This window comes from Brienomyrus brachyistius, unplaced genomic scaffold (assembly GCF_023856365.1).
Source record: "Brienomyrus brachyistius isolate T26 unplaced genomic scaffold, BBRACH_0.4 scaffold32, whole genome shotgun sequence".
Taxonomy (NCBI): Eukaryota; Metazoa; Chordata; class Actinopteri; order Osteoglossiformes; family Mormyridae; genus Brienomyrus; species Brienomyrus brachyistius.
The window spans coordinates 548,115-575,823 of record NW_026042307.1 but is presented as its reverse complement, the minus strand read 5'-3'; the positions used below and the strand labels follow the sequence as shown (position 1 = coordinate 575,823).

General features: G+C 40.0%; 1 protein-coding gene across 1 annotated transcript; it reads left to right on the top strand.

The window, feature by feature from the left end:
• On the top strand, positions 1-26,569 carry LOC125721104 (lysyl oxidase homolog 3B-like). Its single transcript, XM_048997037.1, has 14 exons — positions 1-461; positions 3,465-3,767; positions 4,432-4,595; positions 6,681-6,898; positions 13,943-14,150; positions 14,243-14,423; positions 14,879-15,033; positions 15,519-15,689; positions 17,303-17,462; positions 17,745-17,988; positions 20,699-20,814; positions 22,832-22,968; positions 23,270-23,381; positions 24,339-26,569. The coding sequence occupies exons 1-14, from the start codon at positions 299-301 to the stop codon at positions 24,410-24,412; spliced, it is 2,406 nt and encodes an 801-aa protein (XP_048852994.1). The 5' UTR covers positions 1-298; the 3' UTR covers positions 24,413-26,569.
• Positions 26,570-27,709: the final 1,140 nt, after the last annotated feature.

The following is a 27,709-nucleotide window of genomic DNA, read 5'->3' as shown; positions in this document are numbered from 1 at the left end:
GAAGGTGTGACCATAAGAATTTATGTATTTTACGTATTAGTATGATAACACTTATGTCCATTTCAGAATTTATCCCGCATTGTGCACCCAGGGATTTGTTTACGATAAAGCGATAAAGAACGGAGATGCCCTCATTTAATGTGGGTGGATAGAAAGGAATTGAATCATTTAAAATTTTAAATATTAATTTTTAAATCCGTCTTATTATTTAAAAAGACAATTTTTAAAACGTTGTAGCTAATATAAAAGACGTTTTATGGATAATCGAGCCCTTATAATTACATATATGTTCTAATGAATGCAAAGGTTATACCAAAAATCCCAACCCCACCTTCTTCACACGCAAGCAAATAACATATTGGAGCACCACGTTGGAGCAGCAGTCTCTCAAAAACACAGGAGTGATGGATCTGCTTTCACTTTTAGGAAACGTATAAATAACAACCGACGTCAAAGATTTGGTATGTGTGGAATGATTTAATCCATTGTGTTTGTCAGTGGAGCTACATTCTGTTAAATACGACCAATTCAAGTGAAAACTTAAATATAGCTAACAGTCCGCTTCTAGTTAGTTAGACTGAACAGAGCGCTACTTTTCCCTTTTTGAATACCTGCAAAAATAAGCGATCTCAATTCGGATTGATGTTTTGAAAATGTGGTGGCGTATATTTTGATCCAGATGTGATTGCAAGAGATTACCAATAAACCGCGATGTTATGACTTATGCTAAACTCAGTGTTCCACGCCATGCCATGCATATGGCTGTGAACAGCGAATAGGTTTCAACTACAATTTTACTTTTTGTCTGTTTTTTGTCTTTTAGTTATACATTTATAATGTGTGAAATGCAAGGGTTTAGTGTGTCGAACTGAACCAGATGCACAAAGCAGTAAATAAAGACATTGTCTAGTGCTCTTTCTTGGCCTATTATTTGTGACATTCAAATAATTAAAATAACTTTTCTATACTCGGCTTTAGCCGATGTCCTGACACGTCCAGCTTTAACTTAAAGGAGAGTGCTGCCCGAGGGTAACTAACTTTCATTATCATAATTTACTCGGGGGCATAAAACATAACTATTGCTCTTTAAACCTGTTTTGAATCTCTGAAGTTTTGACTAAGATTATAGCGGGAAATGATACTGGTTTCACGCCTACAATTCATAAAGCCGCAGAAACAAAAAGCAATTTAACAACATTTAAAAGTTTTGAATATCTTTTTGAGAGATCGTCTTCCGTCGTGGCATCCCCATCCCCCCCCCCCTTTGCAACGTATTCAACCCAGCCCCCAATCATGCGAAATACAGGTCATTTCTCCACTAAGATGTTTTTTTTTTATCTATGTTTGCAAGCTTTATTTTTACAGTATTTCCCACTTCCAGCTTTAAGGTATTCTGTTATTCAGTGGGTCATCGAAATCATTGAAATATTCAAGCGCTACCTTAAAATTATTAGTAGGGAATAAGATGGAACGCTTTTGTCACGTGATTATGCTATTACACCATTAAGACTTTTGCTTTGAAAATGACATTACTTCATCCAGTGGTAATATCATTTTGTAACTTTCTAATGTATTTCTAATGTGGTTCTTTCAATTTTGTTTTACAATGTAAATCAGTCTAAGAAAGCTGGTCAATGTAATTTTTGGGAGATGAGTTCATTGTAATAGCTAAGCTACAGTCTTGTTTTTTTTTTTTTTTCAAAGAACATGTAATACTACTGAAATTAAAAATGAAGTCAGGAGGCTATGTTCCACAAATGGAAAATGACTAATGTCGGAACAAAGCAGGAGTATCTAAGTGTCCAGGTTCAGTTAAAAAATAACATTAGACTCGCTAAGAGGAATGTTAAAAGGAAGATTGCACTGGAGGCTAAGGATGACATTAAATGGATGATATATTTTTCCAGTATTTTAACCCCAAAAGATCTCTAAAAGCTGAAGTGTCTAATCTACAGAATAGTAAAGGCTTTATAATTAAAATGAAATCAATAAACAATAGTTAATGAGTTTAATGATTGCTTTGCATGTGTATTCTCTGTAAAAGACATACATACCAACCAGTTACATACCGACTCTCATTCCTTATCCTGCTTCGTCTTTGACCAATATACTGTATGTATAACTGAAGCTGATGTGCTACAAAGCCTAGCTAAGCTCAAAATAAATAAATCGCAGGGCCCTGATGGAATCTTAGCCTACAGTTTTAAAAGAGATGAGGGATATTATTAGCCAACCTGTAACTTTACTATTCCAGAAATCATTATCTACTGGTGTGGTACCTTCTGATTGGAAGCATGCTAATATAACGCCCATATTCAAAAAGGGGGATAGAAGTAATCCAGCAAACTGCAGGTCAATCAGTTTAACTTGCATAACTGGAAAGGTAATGGAAGCTATAATCCAAGTGAAAATGGTAGATTACCTGGATTCAAATAACATTCTGAGGGATAGCGAACATGGATTTAGGAGAGGTAGATCCTGTTTAACAAATCGGCTTGAGTTCTTTGAGGAAGCCACAAGGGAAATTAATCATAAAAAGGCCTTCAATGTGATCTACTTGGATTTCCAGAAGGCCTTTGATGTTGTCCCCCACAAACAGCTCCTTCTTAAGGTGAAAGCAACAGGGATTTTAGGAACTATAGTAGCTTGGATCGAAAACTGGTTAACAGACAGGAAGCAGAGAGTAGTTATTAGAGGTACGATGTCACAGTGGGCCTGCGTTCATAGTGCGGTACCCCAGGGTTCAACTTTAAGGCCACTATTATTTCTAATTTACATAAACAACAGTGACACCACTATATACAGTAAATTGGTTAAATTTGTAGATGATACCAAGGTGGGTGGTGTAGCAGATATTGAACCAGCAGCACAGAGGCTACAACAGGAACTGGGCTTAATCAGTAACTGGGCTGATACCTAGCCGATGAAATTTAATGTAGACAAATGTAAGGTAATCCGTGCAGGGAGCAGAAATATAAAGTACAAATATTTTACAAATATAGTACACTGAAATAAGGGTAGCTAATTATGAGAAAGATCTTGGTGTGTATGTTGATGCTTCCATGTCCAACTCTCACCAATGTGGGGATGCAATTAAAAAGGTCAATTGAATGTTGCTTGGTAAGATTAATTCCTTGGTAAGATCTTATACAAATCTTTTGATAAAAGGAGATCAAGGAAGATAATCGTGTTAAATCTCTTTTCTAATTACTTTGGCCAAAAGCAACTGTCAAATATACATTTTTAGTGTTTTTAGAGTTTAATAGACCTATTAGTTATATTTTGTAAATGAATAATAATACTTGAATATAATGTAATATTAATATTTTGAATTGTATATTGTTAGGCAGCGGTAACATATTTGTAGTGTGAAGAGTTCTTTTTATAGAAATGATGCAGGTATCTTAAAACATTTTGTTACATATTGGTAACTGCCAGTCTTTTCTGTTTTATGCCCGATTCAGAGATGAAGACGGTAGCATCCTGGCAGCATCGGACAGTGGCCTTCTTTGTGGCCATTTGGCTGCCATTCTGCCTTGGCCAGACCACGCCTTCCCCTCAGCACCATGGTAGCAAACTTAAGTTCCGATTGGCTGGCTACCCACGCAAGCACAACGAGGGACGTGTAGAGATCTTCTACCAGGGCGAGTGGGGCACCATTTGTGATGATGACTTCTCCTTGGCAAACGCGCATGTGCTTTGTCGCCATTTGGGTTTTACTTCAGCCATAGGTTGGACCCACAGTGCCAAGTATGGAAAGGGAATAGGTAAGAGACCTCTCCTCGAATGCTGTGTCCAGGTTTGTTCACCTTACTGCGAAAAGGACATTGCTGTTTTAGAAGGGGTCCAATGCAGGACTACAAAAATGATTCCTGGCTTTGGAGGGATGTGTTAGGAGTATTGGCAGAGCTGAATATGTTTAGCCTCAAGTAAAGGAGACTAAGGGGTGACATGATCCAGGTATATAAGATTCTAACAGGTCTAGATGCTGTTCATACAGACTTTTACTTCAAAATAAGTTCTAATTCAAGAGCCTAATTCAAGGGCCACAGTTGGAAATTATTGGGGTAGCACTTTAACTTGGATCTGAGAAAAAAACTTCTTATCACAGCAGCTAATTAGAGCATGAAATAGTCTGCCCAAAGGGGTAGTGCAAGTTAAAACCCTTGATTCCTTCAGATCTGCACTTGACAAGACCCTGCCAACTTAAAATGATTAAGTTTAATTCCCTCCAAGCAAGCTCAATGGGTTGAATGGCCTCCTCTCGTTCGTAACTCTCTTATGTTCTTATAAGTAGAGCAACTATTTCGAGATGTCATGTCTGGTATGTTGAAGCCATTTTGGATATCTTCTTTTCATACACCTACCTGATTAATCCCAGGGACAAGTTAGATCTCATCAGGCTTTTCTTGTGTCCTGTTCTATGTACAGGGAAGATCTGGTTGGACAATGTGCAGTGTGTTGGCAGTGAGAAGAGCATAGACCTCTGTAAATCCCGAGGCTGGGGCAACAGCGACTGCACCCATGATGAGGATTCCGGCGTGGTTTGTAAAGATGAGAGGTTGCCAGGTTTTGTGGACAACAACATCGCTGAGGTAGGATATTTGTACTATCAATTATAGTCATCAATGTGCTTATTTAAAAACGAGAATTCTTAAAAAAATTACCTACTTACTGTAACACAATAACTAAACATGATCTGTAGGCCCTACCTTGGACTGTGGTTCATCATCCTATTTGAAGCCATTTTGCATATTTAAAAAGTAAAACATTAAACCCTTGTTTACTTAACCGAAGGAAGTCTCATATATGCCTTGCAGAAGTGGGTCTTTTTGTACTTTTTTGGGAAGATTGATTGTCTGAAAAGTGCATGTTATGTTTAGTACTGCAACATATGCTTCAAATTTTATTTAAGCAATTTTGCAGTCTGAATGCTAAAAAGTTTAAATGATTAGACATTACATACTGGTAACAACAAAGTGTAAAATTATACAAGAACTATGTAGAGTTGCGTGGATTTGACTGGTGCTGAGAGCATAAGTGTACAGTGGAACTTTGGGGTCTATGGCAAACTGCTGTTTTAGTCATGGCGTTATCACAAATTTGAAGATGAGAGTTGTGTTCCCCAAAAGATGAGTGGTTCTCTGCCTCTGGAGCATATATTTTTGAGTCAGATTGTTTCTCTCTGCAGCTGTCATGACAGGGACAAATGAGCAGCCCATTAAAAACACATTTATTGCCATTCACAAGCTGAGTTATGACAAGGCTATGACAACCACATCCCTGCCTCTGGTAGCTCTACTCATGGTCTAGACCAGTGGTTCTCAAACTCGGTCCTCGGGCCCCACTGCCCTGCTTGTTTTCCAGCTATCCCTGCCCTACACACTGCTGATTACCTGGATCAGGTGTGTTCAGTCAATCAGAAGCTGAAAGACAGCTGGGATAGCGCAGGGATAGCAGGAAAACATGCAGGGCAGTGGGTCCCGAGGACCGACTTTGAGAACCACTGGTCTAGAGCCTTGAGCCCAAAACAAGGCACCCTAAATTGGGCCATCATTCCATAATGACCACTGGTCCCTGAGACTAATGAACTGCAGGAATTGGGTAGTCAATGGGACTTGGGGCTGCTGACTAGATGGGCAACTTCACGCTTGGGTGCGTGACTGGAAAAGCAGCAACAAACCTTATAAGGCCCTAGCTGCAGAACTCCAACTAATCAGAGCCATGAATCCATGAACGAGACCCTAACTGACCATGGTAAGAAGCTCAAGATATGGTGTCTGCCGTCCAGAACCTTTTATCCGAAAACAAAATGCTGGCGCGCAAAATCGCAAAGCTGCTGACCATAGCAGCAACACTGTTCAAAACCCAAGAGTAACACAAACATGCTAAGCCTAGCCCCACAAACTATACCAAATTAAGCTTTGAGCTTTGCACTCATGGAGCACCGATGATGACTATGCAGAATGCAATGCTCTGTTTACATAACATTTAGTGCTAACTACCACTGACTCAAGGCAAGATCCCAGACAAGGCTCAGTTACCTACTTTACAGGCACTCCCTATGTTATGAACAAAACCTATTCCCTAAGTCTGTCTTTAAGTCTAATTTGTAAGTGTAAGAAAAATTATACAGTAATAATAAAATACTGTACTGTACCTTGGGCTGATGAATCACTGAAGGCATGCAATATTTTAATGCGCGTCGCAAAGTAGTGCGTGTGTTAGTTATTATGAACCATTATATTTAACTCAATTTTTAATGTAGTATGCTTTATGGCAGTCCATTCGTAAGTATGAATTGACCATAAGTTGGACATTCTTAACACCTTCAGGACCGGTGTGACAATTGTATTTTTTTTTGGAGATAGAAAATGTGCATGTGTTGTGATATATGTACATACACTCAGCAAGTTTTAGTCTTTATATTCTTGCTCAGTTCTTTGCCTCATGCTGGTGATGGAGATGGATGAAGAGGATCAAGTTTTCAAATGGTCACTGGTGATTCTGTGTTATGATAAATTCATCATTCATCCTTGGGCTGCCCCCCCATCATGCCCATAGCTTCCAGGATAGGCTCCAGACCCCCCCCCCACAGCCCAGAAGGATAAGCGGTTTGGATGGATGGATGGATGGGTGGGGGAGGAGCACTTTGATTGACAGGTGTCTCCTGTGTGCAGATGGAAGTGGATGACAACATTGTAGAAGAGATCCGCCTCCGCCCTGTAGTAGCATTTGCCAAGACGAAGACGCCCATCACTGAGGGTATAGTGGAGGTGAGGTACCGGGATGGCTGGGGTCAGATCTGTGACCTGGGCTGGACCCCCAAGAACACACACGTCATTTGTGGTATGATGGGATTCCCCTATGAGAAGAAAGTCAACAAGAACTTCTATAGGTAAGCCGCAGATAGAGATCCCGTAAAACTACCTGTGTCTCTTTATCTGGAAGAATGTATATTTTAATTCACCTGTATGCATTTTAATATTATAATCAAGACTATAATCAAGCATTATTATATAGCTTTTACTTTTTTATTGGTCTATTGAGCAAGGGACCTGTAGTATCTCATATGGCGTCTCATCTGTACGGTATAAGAGCTGACCTACAGGTACAGGAAGTCATTGGGTCAGATGTGCAACTTAGATACTTTGAATGATTTTATGATAGGGTTATTTGCAATCTTGCCTTTAAGTGGATCTGACAAGTTCCGGAATCTTGCAAACAATGAGCAAGAAATTAGAATTTTCACTTCATATTTAAGCCATATGGCCCATCCATAGTGACTTCTTGTTTGTTATATTTAGTATATTTTGGTTTTGTTGTTAATCTATATTCACTTTTCAGTACATTGTGTATTTTGAGTATTTGCTGATGAACGTATGCACCACAGGGTAATTCAGCAAGAGCTGGACCAGACTTTGCAGACATACTCTATAATACAATGTCTGTTGTATTACTTGCTTTTTAAAAAACTTATTTGATTGCCTTTTAAGGATATATCTTACATTAGAAATCACTGAGAGCTTCTTTGTTTCTACCTTGCTTATTTGAAACTAGTGGAGCCTGGTTTTGAAATATGTACTTTTGTTAGTGGAGTTGGCTTTTGTGAAACTTGTCCCACAGTTACAGTGTTTGGTTATAATATTCTGACATGGCTTAACTGGCCTGGAACAAGCAAACCATTTTAACATATTTATCTTCCAAAGCGAATATTCCATCCATCCATCTATCCATCTCATCTATTTAGCACTTGGTGGCATGGCAATATTATGTGGACTAACAAAATAGGCCTTCATAGAAGTAACCTTATGAAAATATGTGCAAGAGCTTCATGCAGTTAATTGAGACAATAAATGTTCCATGAAGAGAAATTTGGGTTTATTCACTGTCAGCAAGGTCTTTTCTTCAATGTTCTTTATTAATATGAACGCATAGTATCTCACATTTAAAAAATTTTGACTTGAAACAGAAAGGTTTGGATCTTTATTATGGGCTTAAATTACATGGTTAAATTCATTCATTCTTCAACTGTTTATCGGGTAGCATAGGCTCATAGGCACAAAGAGACTGCAGCTTGGATAGGATAGGCACAAGAAGACTGCACCTTGGACAGGATAGACACAAGGAAGACGGCACCTTGGACGGGATAGGCACACGGAAGACGGCACCTTGGACAGGATAGACACAAGGAAGACGGCACCTTGGACAGGATAGACACAAGGAAGACGGCACCTTGGACAGGATAGACACAAGGAAGACGGCACCTTGGACAGGATAGACACAAGGAAGACGGCACCTTGGACAGGATAGGCACAAGAAGACTGCACCTTGGACAGGATAGGCACACGGAAGACGGCACCTTGGACAGGATAGGCACACGGAAGACGGCACCTTGGACAGGATAGGCACACGGAAGACGGCACCTTGGACAGGATAGGCACACGGAAGACGGCACCTTGGACAGGATAGGCACACGGAAGACGGCACCTTGGACAGGATAGGCAGAGACACCAAGCACGTGTATTTGGACTATTCTATCTATCTAAAAAAAATAAATAAATAGTTTTTCCCTTTCCCTTTCCCCCCTCCCTACTCGTATCCTTATCTGTATGTTGGCTCTTACCTTAGTATTTGTATTTTAAATTCCTGCTCTTATATTGTATTTTTTTTATTGTATTTTTATAACTTGTAATATGCTGGTGTACTGCTGCTGGAAACTAGAATTTCCCAGAGGAACCTTCCCGAGGGATTAATAAAGTTCTATCTATCTATCTATCTATCTATCTATCTATCTATCTATCTATCTATCTATCTATCTATCTATCTATCTATCTATCTATCTATCTATCTATCTATCTATCTATCTATCTATCTATCTATCTATCTATCTAATCTATCTATCTACAGGTGGAAATGGAGTAAACCTATGCCAATTCCGCACATGATTCAAGATTCAATATGCTATATTTGTCACATACACAGTTATGCAAGTACAACATATAGTGAAATGTACCATATTCTGGTCCTGAGACCATGCACTAAAGTTGAACAAATTAGGGAATTGAGAATGTATAGCAGAATATACCCAAATAAACATTACAAATATAGACAATATCTGTACAGTGTGCAATATACAATAATACATATACATATGTGTTTGTATTGTAAAGTGCATTGTGCCAGTTGTTCTTGGTGTAAATAGACCTAAGACATAGATGTTATAACAGCAGGTGAGGATGTTTCCCTGACAGTTCAGAATGTGTTATTATGAATAGTTAAAAAGCTGTGATGATATTCCCTGATTTAAAGGTCCTGTGGCCTTTGGGTAGAAGCTCCTCCCGAGCCTCTCTGTGTTTGTCGTAATACTCCTGAAACGTTTGGCTGACATAAGCAGGTGGAACAGGCAGTTACTGGGGCGAGACGGCTCTGAGATGATCCTGGTTGCTCTGGTCTTACATCTCCTGGGGTAACTGTCCTGCTGAGACAGTAGATCTGTTATTGGGACAAGAAAGCTGAACTATAGTCAATGAACAGCAATCTCACATAGTTCCCGTGTTTCTTGTGCACGTGGCTGAATGTGGAGTGCAGATTATGAGAGATAGCGTCATCCTTCTTTGTTTTATAAATACCCCGATATTTATTACAATAAAATCACATAGCTATATTTATAACAAAATCACATTGCTGGAACAGCATGTTATATGCATGCAGTATTAGTATATTCAACAAAATACTTTTACATTTTTTTTTCAGGCCATTCGGATCTTTTTGTTGTGTATGTTCTTACAACCAAATCCATTTTTTTTCCAGTTTATTTATCATTTATCTTCTGAGTTTGCAAATGTTTACAAGGAGGCATTTGTATTGTGATTCAGTGGCAGGCTATTTGCATAACCAATCGACAAAGAAAGTGATTGGTTATGCAATTCAAGTCCCACCCAAAAGTACCGAAGTACCAAAGTAGTACCCCAGCTGGTTTGGCAGTTTCAGTACTGGAAATTTTGGTACTGGTACTCAACCAGAAGTTAATGGAAAAGCAAAAGAACCGAAAATACCGTACCAAAAGTACTTTACTTGGTGGGTGGAAAAGTGCCCTTTGTTCATTGCCAAATCTGAGCATGACTAGAATATGTCCCAGTCTACGCCATCGAGCACGTCCTGTAGCGTGGCTTCTGATTGGGCAGACCAGCACTTGATCTCCCTCGTGATGGGATGTTTCTGACGAAACTTTTGTTTATATTCCAAGATGAGGAAAAAAACATTGTGGTCTGATGGCCTAAACACCTTTGTCTTTGAAACAGCTTTGTTGCCCTGCTTGTACGGCGTGTGACAGTGATCCAGTGTGTTAGCTCCCCTGGTTGAAAACGTGATGTGTTGGTAAAAATTAGGCATTTGGTTAGGCGTAGGTTCACTTTATTAAAGTCTCCTGCCGCAATGAGTGCTGCTTCTGGGTGTTTGTTTTGAGTCACGCTAAGCACGTTGTGCAATTCAGGCAATGCTATACCTGTGTCCACATGAGGTGGGGTATAGGCTGCCATGGTGATAAGTAAGCTGAACTCGCGAGGTAGGTAGAATGGAGGTGGAAAACCTCAAAATCTAATTGTGGAACTTGATTTCCAATGTCCAGAAGTGTCGTTCTGTCATAAGCCACTAAACATTTTGTATAAGCAAAAACGACAATAAAAAGTAAATAAAATACTAAGTAAAATAGTCTTCACAGAGTGATCAGGAAGGTGTCAGAGCGTAGCCAAGCCATATTGCAGAGTCTGAACGATTAAATCATACAGATGCCGGTTTGGTAATTCGTAGACTGAATGGCAGTTTTCACGCCTTGCAAATATTTCGAAATGTTGATGGATTTCTGGTCAGTCACACACAATCATTGTCCAAAGGTCAAAAGGGTCTTTTATAGAGATTCATTTGGTTTCAGTTTTAGCTATGATTTTTACCAATTAGTAAGTAAAGCTTTGAAGTAATGAAGTAATACATGTCAACTATTGCAATGACCAAGAGAAGGGTTCAACATCGAAGAATTTCTCTCAGAATACCCCCCATTGCTTCAATGACAGAATTGCAGACTCTAGGCATTTTTTTAACCAGCTTACAGGTGTGGTTCTCTAAGAGTCCTGTAGGTGTTTCCACAAGTTCTGCCACAAGTTGGCTACCTTGCTTTTTCTCCTTCCAGTGAGCCTCTTCACTGGGACCCATTGTATACTTCATGGTACGGTGGTCTTCAGAATTAGTATTTTGTATTCAAATCTGTATCATCCATCTGTCTTCAATACCCGGACAGAAAACTATCTATGTATATATATATTTTTTCATTTAATCGGTAATCTCAAATAGGTCAAAATGATGTTACTTGACAAATCTGAGACAATAAAAATTTATATTAAGACAAAGGGAGGGACAAAAGGAGGGACAACCCAGCCTTCAGGGAAAACTATAAGGCTTTATTAGAACAACAAAACACTACAAAATAGAAGCATAAGGACCACAAGGGGGGCAAAACAGGAAGCTGGGTTAACAATAAGGAAAGCCATGGACTAATTGAATGTTGGGTTGAGGTTCAGGGAAATAAGGCAGAGGACACAGTAACTACCAACATGGGGAGCAGAGAGGAGCAGAACAACACTACACACTACCAGGGCTAACGTAGACAATGACTGGACTAAGGAATATCACACAGGTGGGTTCTGATATACAGGGGTAATGAGGACCAAATGATAGAGAGGTACGAATGACTAGAAGCCACAGGGGAGGAAAGTGTTAGTGTACCAGTAATGACTTTTTGGTAAAAATTTGACTAGTAATTTCTGTGTGAAATGCCAATCCTTTACTTTCACTCAAAAACACCAGCTAGCGGTTTATAAAACCCAAAAAGAAATTGCTAAATCAAAGATCTAAATTGCAACCTAAACAGGGATATTATTCCAAATAATATGTCTCTGGGACAACCAAAAGGTTGATTTTTTACCCCCTATTTTGCATATGAACTAATATCCATTTGTGATCAACCATTTACATACACATCACAAACATATTTGTCATGGCAGCTTTTGGCTTCCAGTGGTTTTTACAACACTGGAAGCCAAAACTGGCACTGGAAGAATGATTATACAACACACAACTTTATAAAAAATAAAAAATCACAGATTTGATGCACATGTCTTAAATAGTTGATTTTCTGAAACCAACAAAGGGTCAAAATTATACGTACTGGGTCAGAAAAATACATATAATACATCTAATATTTGGTTAAATGTCCCTCATCACTGTTCACCTCGATCAGACATTTGGTCTGTTGGCATCAACAAGCTTCTGGCAGAATTCTGATTAGATATTTTTTTTACATACTCTTTTTGATAGAGTTTACATACTTGATAGAGTTCAAGCGAATTTGTTGGGTTCCTGGCATGAACCCCACCTTTAAACACAGTCCACATATTGTCAGTGGGGTTGAGGTCAGGACTTTGTGGGAGGCTTTTCCAAATGCTTAATGTTAGTCATTCCAAAACCAGCTTTGATTTATGTTTATGGTCATTGTCCTGTTGGAACACCCAATTATGTCCAAGTTTAAGCTTTCTAGCTATTGATTTGGGGTTGTGTTGAAGAATTCTGAGGTAAACCTCCTTCATTGTTCCATCCAGTTTGTGCAGCTCACCAGTTCCTCAGGCAGGAAAACAGCCCCAGAGCATGATGTTACCTTGCTTAGCAATTGGTACAGTGTCCTTGGGGCTGAATCCCTGACCTTTTCCCCTCCAAACATACTTCTTGTCACTGTGACCAAACAACTCAATTTTTGTTTAATCTAACCACACACCTCTCCTCCATGTGATCAGTCACACACTGTGCCTGAGCTTGGAGCCGTTCTGGAGCAGGGGCTTTTATCTTGGATGGCAGCCTCTCAGGCCATGACAATGTAAAACTCGCCTGACCGTATGGAGTGACATTGGTGCTCCAGCAGCTTATTTTGCATGACAGACCTGTAGCTTGTTGGTTCTTAACCATCCAGATAAATTTCCTCTCACCTGACGGTGATAGTTTGGGCTTTGACAAAGTGACTACAGCTCCATATGACTTGTATGTACAACAGATTGTCTAAACTGATGATCTTGGGATCTGAAGTTGTTTAGAAATGATTCCAAGAGACATTCCTGACTTGTGTAAGTCTACAGTCCTCTTTTTCAGATCAGTTTTGAGTTCCTTGGACTTCCCCATTGTAACATTTGTTGCTCAATGCAATAAGTGATGTTAAATGAGCCGTTTTTATGTCGGTACAGAGAAACTACCAGCTGTAGTCAATCATGATCACTAACAGGTGGTTAAGAGGCTTTGGCAGTACATCTTTGACCCTGTATCTATAATTCTGACCATATGTTTGTTTCAGAAAATTAATTAAAAATAAAATTTATGATTTCTTTCTTTCTTTATGAAATCATTGGAAGCCCAGAACTGCCATGGCATGTTTGTGATAAGTGCATGTAAATTTTTTATTTTTTTTTATCACAATCATCCTTTATTTTGCAATCATTATTGTCTCCTTTTGTCTTTCAGTTGTGAGGGAGTCATGCATCTCTGATCACAAAATTATTTCATCATTTGTGTAGTAATGATGAAGGTATATTAACTGTTTTGTTCTGCAAAGTTACAGTCCAGTCTGACGGAGAACAATATTTCTTAATTAAAATATTTTGGTCTATTGTGTTATAATATGTTGTAAGGTGTTGTTATGTGTCACAGAGGTAGAGAGCTGTTTAAACATTACTGTGTGATTGTAACCCTTTAACTTGATTAAGCATGATTTATGCAGGATGCAGTGAGATCCAGGCTTCCACTCTGATGGGAGTATTACTGAGTCCTGATTTTTTTTTTGACAAAACATGCAGATAATAGTAACTCTTTGTTAAGCATACTTCTATCTGCCTCTACATTCCAGACTCTTCACAGAGAAGCAGCAAAACTACTACCACCTCCACTCAGTGGCCTGCACTGGCACCGAAGTGCACCTCTCCAGCTGCAGTGTGAAGTTCAACAGAGGGAACAGCAGCACTAGCTGTGCAGGGGGCATGCCAGCTGTGGTCAGCTGTGTCTCTGGCCCACAGTTTGCCCAGGCCTCTGGTCAAAAGAAGAAACTTAAAATATCGGTAAAGTGAAGAGCGAATAGAAGGGTGTCAGCATTACAGGTAATTTTTTTTTTTCCTGATCCTTACATCCGTCCCGTGTCACTCCGCTACAGAACACCGTGAGGCTGAAAGCAGGTGCCCGGATTGGAGAAGGCCGAGTGGAGGTGCTGAGGCACAGCAAGTGGGGCAGCGTGTGTGATGAGCGCTGGGGCCTGCAGGAGGCCAGTGTGGTGTGCCGGGAGATGGGCTTCGGCAGTGCCAAAGAGGCCCTAAGAGGGGCCCGCATGGGCCAGGGTGAGGAGCCTGTCATTCCTGCACCAAAGCTCAGTTACGATCATGCAGTGTCTCGAGTTCTCAATGAGGTCGTGCATTTCACTTTTAATAAATTATATGGAGAAATACAAGCTCAAATGCATGAAATTCAGCTGCTGTAACACATGCCGCTGTACAAAGGGAAAACACAGTACGCTGACACTGAAATTGAGAAGTATGGCTCCTGAGTTCTTGACAGTCCATCCATATGTGTAGTAATTAGGTAAATCATGTGCCGAAGAGACCCAATTCTCGTCATAATTCAATTTTGATAAAATGCGCAGTTACTGCGTTTTGCCTTCATATGGTAAACATATTTAATAACTTCGAATACTAATTTATTTGTTGAAGCAGTTTACTTCTGTGTTGTAATGTATAGAGCCCTATAAGGTGTATCTATTGTGCTGTACTGGGTTGTGCCTTTGCCATTGCTGCAGGATTTGGGCCCATCCATATGAATGAGGTCCAGTGCACAGGACAGGAACGGTCCATCTGGAGCTGTCAGTACAAAAATGTTACCTCAGAGAGCTGCCAGCACACACAAGATGTCTCCGTGAGGTGCAACGTACCTTACATGGCCTATGAAAACACGGTCAGAGAGCCGTGCCCGCCGTTTCCCTCCAGTCAATCCAACTCTTCTACCCAGTCAGATTTTCATTCTTACGCACATACAATGTCCAAGCAATCAGGACTTTTATCTATAGTTAAAGGTAATTATATTGACAAAACAGCCTGAATATCGTCCCCCAGAATTTAATGCAAGTGCAAAATGCAAATAGAAAAATCTATTTTTCTGCACCCATTTATTCATTCGGTTATGCATTTATTTATACACAGTACATCCATAAGATATATAAGTGGAAAATTAAATAGGCCTTCTTACAATAAGAGCAATGTGAGTGCAATTCTTCAACAGTTGCAAAGTGTTTCATTCAGTCATTCATTTAATAGATCACAAACTTTATTCCAGTGCCCTTTGTGATTTATTTTAGCAGTTGTTTTGAGGTTAGCCAGGCCGTGTCTGTTTTCCTGCGTACCTCCATGTCTCCCGCTGTAACTCTGTCTTTGCACTTGCAGATACGCATCACAGGGGGGCGCACACGGTACGAGGGCCGTGTGGAGGTGGCAACCACAGACAAGAATGGAACTCAGGGCTGGGGGTTGATCTGTGGAGATGGCTGGGGTACACTGGAGGCCATGGTAGTTTGTCGGCAGCTGGGCCTTGGCTATGCTAATCACGGCTTGCAAGTAGGTCACCTTCCACCTCCTCCAGACCTGCATCACCTTCACATCACAGACACTAAACCCTAGTGCCTTAGAACTCAGTAGGATCTGAGATGATGAGGCTATGAGTCCCTCAATTCCACCCCTGCTCTGTATATGTGGTGTCTGCGTGCTCCACATATTGTACAGGTATCTTATGGCAATATTTCCCAACCTGATCCTTGGGGAACCCTGGGCAGTTCACGTTTTTGCTCCCTCTCGCTGGATTGCCTGCAGTGTGTGCACCCTTGAAAAGCATGATAGTTAAAATAGTTAAGATAGTTCAAATTTCTACAAATAGGGATTACATTCTGAGGTATTACTTAAAGACTGAGTAATCATACCTACATGATAAATGATTTGAATTATTTATTCAGTTTTTGCAGAATCTCGTTCCTTGATTATTGCGCCTGTTTTGTTCTGGTTCTCTAACTTCCCCAGGTCGTTGCTGAAAATGTGGCAAACGGCAAAAATGTGAAAATACAACTTAAATGAAAAACGGGCATGTCATACGACATATTTTTCATTTACAACTTGTGAATTTTAAAAACTGGTAATTCTGTGCAAAAGTGGGTCTAGGCTGTCTTGGAAGAAGGAGCACAACATACTGCTTGGTATCTGCACACACAGTAGTATTTCTTTTATCTGTTGAGGTCGTGTAAAAACATTGTTAGCAAGTATTTAATTAGATTTTAATAATGGTGCAGGAACCCTGTAATTGACTGGTTTGGTGCTGGGTGTACCACAGCCTTCTGCCATATGTTGCTTGGTATAGGCTCCAGGCCCCCATGACCCTGTACTGACTACAGTTTTTCCTATAATTTCACACAATTCCCCTTATAATTTCTGCACATCTGGATTGTGGGTGGACAGACCAGTTATGAAGGTGAAGTTGATGTTAAAGTAGGGAACTAATTGAATATGCAGGTAGCCATTAGATAATGGGTCTGGAATAACACTCACTGAAAGAATTTGAGTTTGGATAAGTTGTGTCAGGTGTTGAGCACACATCAGAAATACTAATCTTGTATTTAAGCGGATTTATTACCGAAAAACATTACTACACAATGAAAATGGGAGGTTAAATTTCCTGTTCCCTAAGAAATTGATTTAAGAATTGATTTAAGAACTGAATACGTTGTATTCAGTTAATAACAAAAACACCATTATTACAGAATACTTTCAACTCATGAATGTGCTGAAGGTATCTGAGAGCAGACCTGGGACACACTGGAAGTGTCTCCCAGCTACCTTGGGAATGATTGGTGATCTCCTACAGCAAGCTGGTATCTGTGGCCATGCTCAATCCTGCTTGCCAGGCTGCCTGCATTGCCCTCACCAGGAAAAGTGACTGGAAGATGATGGTTGCTTGATTATACTAGGCAGTTTCCATAGTGAATTTTAATGTGCTTTCGCAATAGCGACAATTGGCCGAGGCATAAACGAAACACCTATTTTTAAAATGGCAAAACGTGAAAACAACAAATGCAGAGAGTCCTTATGTGCCAGGAACCCTCTTTACACCCTTTCATTAGAAGCATTTGAGTTCACAGAACAAGTTCTGCTGGCTAACCCTTGAATTTGTTGTTGCTGCCAAGGAAACATGGTACTGGGACAGCAGCAATGTGACGGAGATGGTCTGGAGCGGTGTGAAGTGCACAGGGGAGGAGATGACCCTCAGCCACTGCCTGCACCAGAAAAGTGGTAGCTGCCGTAGGGCGGGGGCACGCTTCTCGGCAGGTGTCATCTGCGCTGAGAGTGAGTGACACAGGGGCAGGCATTCCCTTTCTGCCTGTGCCTTTCTCTGAAGACCTTATAAGGAGAATCGTCGTTATTTTATTAAGATTTTGTTCAAGTTTGTTCTAATGGTCATTTATGTCTTTGTTACGTTTAAATTTGTAAAAATACTTTTTTGTTCCAGTTGGTAAAACTGTTATATCCCCCTTTTTCTGGAACAAAGACACAATTTGCTAACATCTGGTGAAACATTGTACATATGCTTAGCGTAATGTGACACCGGTGTTCCCCTTTATGCGGCAGCTGCCCCGGACCTGATCATGAATGCCACACTAGTCCAAAGCACAGTTTACATTGAGGACCGGCCCCTGCATATGCTGTACTGTGCGGCTGAGGAGAACTGCCTCTCCAAGTCAGCCGCCAACGCCAGCTGGCCCTATGGCCACCGCCGACTGCTGCGTTTCTCATCCCAGATCAACAACGTTGGCCGTGCTGACTTTCGCCCCAAGGCCGGCCGCCATTCCTGGGTGTGGCATGCCTGCCATGCGTAAATATCCATTTAAATTACTTTTCATGAATCCAATGCAGGGTCACAGGAGGAGCTTGAGCATATCTCAGGCCATGGAGGGCACAGTCTATAGGAGGGCAAAGGCAATTTAGCTAGGCTAACTGTGTATCTTAATAATCTGGGATGAGTGCAGAGTACTCAGGGGAAAGCCATGTAACACAAGGGAGAACATGTTAACCTCGTATATACACAGAATGGATATGAAAACTCTGCATAGGCACAGAATGCACATGCAAACTCCACATATAGACAAAATGCACATGCAAACTCCGCATATGCACAGAGTGGATAAGCAAACTGTATATATGCAAAGTAGGTATGCAAACATATGCACAGAATGGATATGCAAACACTGCATATACACATAGTGGACACGCAAACTCCATAAATACAAAGAATGAACATGCAGACTCCACATACACATAGAGTAGATATGCAAACACTGCACATACACAAAGTAGATATGCAAAATCTGCATATGCACAGAGTGTACATGCAAACTCCTTATATACACAGCGTGGATACAAGAAGTGTATGAACCCTTTAAAATGCCAGATTCTTGTGATGTAAGCAAAGAAGACGGCGATAAACTTTTCCTACCTTTAATGTGGTCTATAACCTGTACAATTGAACTGAAAACCAAAGAAATCTGTTGGGGGGGGGAGAAATATGATTTTTTTTTTTAAGCTGGTTGCATAAGTGTGCACATCCGTCAGCTAATACTTTGTTGAAGCATGTTTTGTTATAACTACAGGATTTAGTCTTTTTTCGTACACATCACATACTTTGAAGCATGTTTTGATGTAACTACAAAATTTAGTCTTTTTTCGTACACATCACATACTTTGAAGCATGTTTTGATGTAACTACAGAATTTAGTCTTTTTGGGTAAACATCACATCTGCCATCAATTAAAGTGACTCTGGTTAATCCCAAATAATTAAAGTTCTGCTGGCATAGTAGGTTTTTCCTCACTGATTAAATGAGTTACATCCTACAGCAAAAGCCACGATTCACAGAGAGCTTACAAAGCATTAAAGGGATCTCATTGCTGAAAGATATGTCAGGAGAAGGGTACAAAAAATGTACAAAAAATCCTTTAGATATACCATGGAAGACAGTGAAGACAGTCATCAAGAACTGGAGAAAATATGGGACAACAGTGATGTTACCGAGAACTGGACGCCCCTCCAAAACTGATGAAAAAACAAGATGAAAACTGGTCAGGAAGGCTGCCAAGAGGAACAGCGAAGGAGCTGCAGGAATTTCTGGCAAAAATTGGCTGTGGACTACATGAGATAACAATCTCCTGTATTCTCCATGTCTGGACTGTGGGGTAGGGTTGCAAGAAGGAAGCCCTTTATTACAAAGAAAAACATCCAGGCAAAAAATATGTCAAGTCTCCCAAAAGCATGTGGGAAAATGTTTTATGGTCTGATGAAACCAAGGTTGAACTTCTTGGTCACAATTCCAAAAGGTATGTTTGGCACAAAAAAAACAATACTGCACATCGCCAAAAGAACACCATACCCACGGTGAAGCATGATGGGGGCAGCATCATGCTCTGGGGTTGTTTTTCTTCAGCTGCAACTGGGGCTTTAGCCAAGGTTCTTCAGGTGTCTTCTAGAAAGCTGAAGATGAACCCAGGCTTACATCAAAATCAGAGTGGCTTCATCAGAAGAAAAGTTTTGGAATGACCCAGCCAGAGCCCAAACCTAAATCCAATTGAAAATCTGAAGGGGGCCGTGCACAAGAGATGCCCTCGTAATCTGACAGATTTGGAGAACTTTTGCAAGGAAGAGTCTGCAAATATTGCCAAGTCAAGATGTGCCATGCTGATAGACTCCTACCCAAAAAGACTGAATGCTGTAATTAAATCAACAGGTGCTTCAACAAAGTATTACTTTAAGGATGTGCACACTTATACAGCCAGCTTATTGTGAGTTTATGTTTTATAATTTTACCTCTGACAGATTTGTTTTTCAATTGAATTGAACAGGTTATAGGTCACATTAAAGGTGGGAAAAGTTTTTAAATGATTCATCATGGTCAAATTTTCTTACATCACAAAAACCTGGCATTTTAAGAGGGATGTGTACACTTTTTATATGCACTGTATACACAGAGTGGATGTGCAAACTCCACATATACAAAGGATGGATGTGCAAACCCAGAGTGGATGTGCAAACTCCGCATATACAAAGGATGGATATGCAAACCCAGAGTGCATGTGCAAACTCCGCATGTACACAGAGTACAGAGGGAAGATTCAAAACAACAAGGAGCACAAAATTGATACTGGCATGTAGCAGAGGCAACAGTGGTACATACTGAGCCATAGCCACCCTGTATATAAATAGAAAATAACTAATTAGAAAATGCGAGGCTGTCAGTTTGATTTCATCGTTGATAGAAAGCAAATTGGCCCCAAGTCCCCCACCTTCCAATATATACACAACACTCCCCTAATATTGGTGAGGACGTCCTTAAAAAACATACCTTAATCTTCACCCTTAATAAAATGTCATGGGGTTTACGTCTGTTTGCATTAGGAATAGTGAGTATAGTGTTATGATCCATGACCTTCAAACATGAAGTAAAGAAAATTACATTATACAGTCTAACAAAAAGTGTAAAAGAAAACAGGAACCCAGCACAAAGATGATTTAAAATGTGTTGGACCGTGCAGGCATTATCACAGCATGGATATCTTCACTCACTACGACCTGCTCTCTGCAAACGGGACCAAGGTGGCCGAAGGGCACAAGGCCAGCTTCTGTCTCGAGGATAGCGACTGCAATGAAGGTAAGCAGAGATGCATTGTGATGGACTCTGGGCTCCATGGTACGGGTTCCATGCCCCTAAAACCAAGATTAGCATCCATCTGATTATTTGTATCTTCTATTTAACAGGGTTAAAGCATTACTTGTTCCTGACTTTTAGTACTTTGGGATGGGTCCGGGGTTGCTAAGCATGTATAGCTGATGGAGGTTTCCGGTGCCAACATTTCTGTACATACACACATACATAACATACTGACAGTAAGAGGGCTAAATAACAGATAACACAGCTAAATAACAGATAGCACAGCTAAATAACAGATAACACAGCTAAATAACACATACTCTAAATAACAGATAACACAGCTAAATAACAGATACGCTAAATAACAGATAACACAGCTAAATAACAGATAACACAGCTAAATAACACATACTCTAAATAACAGATAACACAGCTAAATAACAGATAGCACAGCTAAATAACAGATAACACAGCTACATAACAGATAATACAGCTAAATAACAGATACGCTAAATAACAGATATGCTAAATAACAGATAATACAGCTAAATAACAGATACGCTAAATAACAGATAACATAGCTAAATAACAGATACGCTAAATAACAGATAACACAGCTAAATAACACATACTCTAAATAACAGATAACAGCTAAATAACAGATAACAGCTAAATAACAGATACGCTAAATAACAGATAACAGCTAAATAATACATACTCTAAATAACAGATAACACAGCTAAATAACAGGTACGCTAAATAACAGATAACACAGCTAAATAAAAGATAACAGCTAAATAACACATACTCTAAATAACAGATAACACAGCTAAATAACAGATAACACAGCTAAATAACACACTCTAAATAACAGATAACACAGCTAAATAACAGATAACAGCTAAATAACACATACTCTAAATAACAGATAACACAGCTAAATAACAGATATGCTAAATAACAGATAACACAGCTAAATAACACATACTCTAAATAACAGATAACACAGCTAAATAACAGATACGCTAAATAACAGATAACACAGCTAAATAACAGATACGCTAAATAACAGATAACACAGCTAAATAACAGATACGCTAAATAACAGATAACATAGCTAAATAACAGGTACAGTGAAGAACCTTAAAAAATGGAAATTGTCTTTTTTTATTTGTTAAAATTTGTTTGAAAATATCTTGCACAACACTTTTGTGGAACAGATTTACAGTGAGACGGGTTTATCTCACGGATCACAAGGCACGAGGCCAGGGGACACCCTGGGCGAAATGTCAGCCCAATGCAGGACACGCACGAACATGATCTGTCACTTTGTGAAACATATACCACCTATGTTTCATGCTGATGGAAATTAGATATCTCAGAGGATACATACTTACACGTAGAGCGGTAAGAGATTGGGATCAAAACCTACAGCCCTGGAGGTATATAGGTCTGCGGCACTTGCAATGTGCCAACCAGCGCTTTAGCCATCACTTGGTTATACAGTAGTCCCCTTGTATGAATAGGTAATACATTCCAAAGCCAATCGCATATAGCCAAAACCATGGATAACTGTGAACCATCCATGGAACCCCATATATATATATATACACACACACACACACACACACACACACACACACACACACACACACTCTCACTATATATACTCTCTCAAATGAAAAGTATTCTGATGTTTTAGCCTAGTTCTCAATAGACAATAGCAATATCGCAATGAAAAAATATGTACAAAAGGATGACGGAGCAATGAAAATCATGCTTTTTATAGCCTTCAATGGATGAAAGGACAGTGAAAAAACATCTTGTTACACATTTTACAGTTTGTTAAGGACTGCCGATAACTGAGACTGCGATTACTGAAACTGCGAATTCGTGGGGGACTATTGAATTAGACACTTTCATAATTCTGGAGAACATTTTAGTGCTGCCACATCAAATATAAATGGTACAGCTGGTGTATCTGTTTCTGGGTGTCTTCGTTTGACGTTTACTCCAGGCGTTGCGAAGCGGTATGCATGTGCCAACTTTGGCGACCAGGGGATCACAGTGGGCTGCTGGGACTTGTATGCACACGACATAGACTGCCAGTGGGTCGACATCACTGACGTCAAGCCGGGACATTACATCTTTCAGGTGTGTTCTGAGGCGGGGTAACAATATGTGGAGGCACTTCATCAGTCAGACCAACAAAAGGGATCTGCTGTAATATTTTGTTTAGGATTTATGAGGTGACGCTATGATGGTCATTTGTGAATGAGCTGATACATGTTGCACTGCAGGCATCCCTGTGTAAAATGTTGATTAAATGAGTAAATCTGTTATGTATATGCCTAGGAATATCTGTCTTTAGAGCATCATTGGATGTTACAAGTAGATGAAAATCCATACCAACAACAGCATGACAACAACAACAATAACAATTTTGTACTTGCAGGTCGTAATAAACCCAAACTTTGAAGTATCAGAAAGCGACTTTACCAACAATGGCATGAAATGTAACTGCAAATATGACGGGTATCGAATTTGGTTGCACAACTGCCATCTCGGTAAGTTGTTTTTGTATGGTGTGGCTATTTGTCTGTTGTCATTTAGAATCGTTTTTAGCAATGTCTTTGGTTTTCTTTAAAAAAATGTTTTTTATTTTCTGTGATATCGTGGTATGTAAGGACGCACACTGTGGTATGCAAGGACGCACAAGAGACCTGGGTGCACGATCATGCATCTGTAGCTTTGGGGCTCATTTAAGCACTCAAGGGAATGGGCAGAGGAGAGAGGTGACAGTGGAGCTGGGGTTACTGATTCAGGGGGGTGCGGCACGCGTCCATCATGCCAGCATGTGACAGGGAAGGTGGCGAAAGAGAAAGAATAAGCAGCTTGCTTATCCCGGGCTTCCTGAGGCCCTGAGCTGGGACAGTCAGCAGCGGCACCGTATTAGCTTTGCGGTGGTTGCTTTGTGTCATCCAGCTGGCGTGGGGTGTCACATCATACAGGGTTCAGTTTGGGATTCCCTCTTGATGTGGCACATCACATAGGGCTCAGTTTAGGATTCCTTCTTATTGTGTCACATCACATATGGCTTATTTTGGGATTCCTTCTTATCATGCCACATCACATATGGCTTATTTTGGGATTCCCTCTCGATGTGGCACATCACATAGGGCTCAGTTTAGGATTCCTTATTATCGTGGTATATGACATATGGCTTATTTTCGGATTCCTTCTCGATGTGGCACATCACATAGGGCTCAGCTTAGGATTCCTTCTTATCGTGGTATATCACATATGGCTTATTTTCGGATTCCGTCTTGATGTGGCACATCACATAGGGCTCATTTTGGGGTTTCCTCTTGTGGCACATCACACAGGGTTCATTTTGGGATTCCCTCTTGTTGTGGCACATGACATAGGGCTCATTTTGGGATTCCCTTTTATCATGGTGCAGCACATAGGGTTCAGTTTGGGATTCCCACTTTTGAACTTCCCAACTTCTCCCTACTCCTCAGGTGATGCATTCAGTGAAGAGGCAGAAAGAAGCTTTGAGAAGTACCCTGGACAGCTCAGTAATCAGGTTTCCTAAGCAATACTAGGCTCAGCAGGAACATTCTTAAGGAATATAGCCAACCTTTATCTTGAATGGACTCCCTTTTAACCTTTGAATTTGAATGTCATTTCCTGTTCATGTCAACAACCCATAAAGTACAACAAATCAATATACACAATTTTGGAGTATGGTGCTATGATTGTATACCAGCTGAAATTTCCAGTAGTCTAAATGGGAGTATCTGTGAAGGTGTCAGGTATGTTAACAGTATTATGCTGGAATATGTAGTAATTTTTCATAAACCAACCAAGTATTCAGATTTTTATTATGCTTTCCAACACAAATAATTCTGTTTTGGGTCTTATACAAATGTTTTGTACTACTATATTACACATACAAAGAAATATAAGAAATGTTTGTCTGAGTTTTTGGTTATAAAATATATATGCAGGCAATCCCTGGATTAAAAACATTTGACTTATGGACCACTGGTACTTACGAAATGACTGCCATAAAGCATATTATAAGATGAGAGAGGCCTGTAATTTTCACCATAGGTATACCTCAACTATGAGAGACAAAAGGAGACAAAGAAATCCAGATAATCACATTGACTGAATTTTAAAGAATTTATTTACAAAGTATGGTGGAAAATAAGTATTTGGTCACCTACAAACAAGCAGGATTTCTGGCTCTCACAGACCCGTAACGTCATCTGTAAGAGGCTCCTCTGTCCTCCACTCGTCACCAGTATTAATGGCACCTGTCTGAACTCATTAGCAGTATAAAAGACACCTGTCCACAACCTCAAACAGTCGTACTCCAAACTCCATTATGGCCAAGACCAAAGAGCTGTCGAAGGACACCAAAAACAAAATTGTAGACCTGCACCAGGCTGGGAAGAGTGAATCTGCAATAGGTAAGCAGCTTGGTGTGAAGAAATCAACTGTGGGAGCAATTATTAGAAAATGGAAGACATACAACACCACTGATAATTTCCCTCGATCTGGGGCTCCACACAAGATCTCACCCCGTGTCGTCAGAATGATCACAACAACGGTGAGCAAAAATCCCAGAACCACACGGGGGGACCTAGTGAATGACCTGCAGAGAGCTGGAACAGGTCACCGTCAGTAACACACTACGCCGCCGGGGACTCGGATCATGCAGTGCCAGACGTGTCCCCCTGCTTAAGCCAGTACATGTGCAATCCTGTCTGAAGTTTGCTAGAGAGCATTTGGATGATCCAGAAGAGGATTGGGAGAATGTCATATGGTCAGATGAAACCAAAATAGAACTTTTTGGTAAAAACGCTACTCGTCGTGTTTGGAGGAGGAAGAATGCTGAGTTGCATCCAAAGAACACCATACCTACTGTAAAGCATGGGGGTGGAAACATGCTTTGGGGCTGTTTTTCCGCAATGGGACCAGGACGATTGGTCTGTGTAAAGGAAAGAATGAACGGGGCCATGTATCGTCAGACTTTGAGTGAAAACCTCCTTCCATCAGTAAGGGCATTTAAGATGAAACGCGGCTGGGTCTTTCAGCATGACAATGATCTGAAACACACCACCCGGGATGGAAGGAATGAAGGAATGGTAATGGTATAGCCAGTCTCCAGATCTCAACCCCATAGAAAATCTTTGGAGGGAGTTGAACGTCCGTGTTGCCCAGCGACAGCCCCGAAACATCACTGCTCTAGAGGAGATCTGCATGGAGGAATGGGCCAAAATACCAGCAACAGTGTGTGACAACCTTATGAAGACTTACAGAAGATGTTTGGCCTCTGTTATTGCCAACAAAGGTTTCATTACAAAGTATTGAGATGGACTTTTGTTATTGACAAAATACTTATTTTCCACCATACTTTGCAAATAAATTCTTTTTAAATAGTTTTTTGCCCCGTTTTACATGCACAACATTGTGATATTCATGAAACATTGAGTGGCTTCAGAGGTTCATCTGCTCGAGGTACAGTACCGTATGTCCTTTTGTTATTACTGTATAGTTATTAGTATTATGTACTGTATTATTATTGTTCCTACTTAACGACAAATTCAACTTAGACAGATTTAGAGAACGGATCATGTTCATTACCAGGGGACTACCTGTACAGTGAATTGTTAATCACAAAATACATTCCAAAGTTACAGATAAAAATGTATTTCAAGGAAATAAACCATTTCAGATGGGACATTCCCTCCTTTCTCATTTTCCATTTTTTTGTTAATTGTAATAATGCCTGTTCTCAAATGGAATTTTGTGTTTCTTTTTTAGGTATAAAACCTGAATTCATTTTTTATAACATCATCGCCATCAAATCCTGCCCCTGCCAGTCTGTAAATGATCTGTAAATGTGCATGTTGAATGTAGTTTCCCACTGACACAAACAGCCCAGACAAGCAGTACGCTCCTTGTATAAATTGTTATAGTCTAATTGCATTGGAATGCAAGTACATTTGTGATTCAAAGTTATAGCACAGCTGTTTCATCTAAATCTGAGATTTAGCCACAACAGCTTACATGTTTTAGTTAGCAGTAACGTCTGGATTTGTTTTTTTTTTTTTTCTTTTTACTTAAAACACAATATGCCAGAAACAGGGGGCTCATTTATAAAGACTGTGAACTAAATAGAAGCTAACATTTTCATACACATTTATATGAAGATTTTGGGATTTATAAAGAAAAACTTAACCTGAAAAAAAATTACGTTTACAAATGTTCCAGAGCAGTTGAACAAATGTTTTGCCGGGAACAGAAATAAAGCAACATCAAGGGTTTAGATGTGCATCTACGTTGCATCTACAGTTAGTCTTAGTGCTTGGTGAAATGCATGTTAAATACAGGAACATTTTTATCTGATATACTGTAATACTATACAATTAACATTCAGGGTTTATTACATTTTTTCCAAATGACTTTTAAGTTAGAAGTGTACATACTGAAAAATCAAAGTAAATTTAGTTCCCAACACATATGCACCCACATGTAATAGGTATAAAAACACCACTGTGTAAGCATGTTACACACGGCATCATCATGGTGTCATGATTTGAGGAACTCAAGGGCAGGCATTGTAGCATTGAACTAGATGCACAGACTGGAAATAAAAATGACTGTGAGGGAACACAAACAGGAAGCCTGAGAACCAGGAAGGGCACAAGCCAGCGGAAGGTTTGATGTCAATGATCAGACTCGGGAACACAGAACTGGGAGACACATGTGCAGGACTAACGGGAGTGATTTTCACATGAGAGGCGGGACAAGAATAATAAACAAGTAGGTGTGGCTTTTTAGGCCATGACAGGGAGGATATAGGCAAGGATGTGACAGT

Bases quoted from the DNA above. Each gene is read 5' to 3' on its own strand.
- LOC125721104 (XM_048997037.1), top strand. From the start codon at position 299: ATGCAAAGGTTATACCAAAAATCCCAACCCCACCTTCTTCACACGCAA. The intron at 20,815-22,831 runs GTAAGCAGAGAT...CGTTTACTCCAG, and splicing joins GGATAGCGACTGCAATGAAG to GCGTTGCGAAGCGGTATGCA. The intron at 22,969-23,269 runs GTGTGTTCTGAG...TTGTACTTGCAG, and splicing joins CGGGACATTACATCTTTCAG to GTCGTAATAAACCCAAACTT.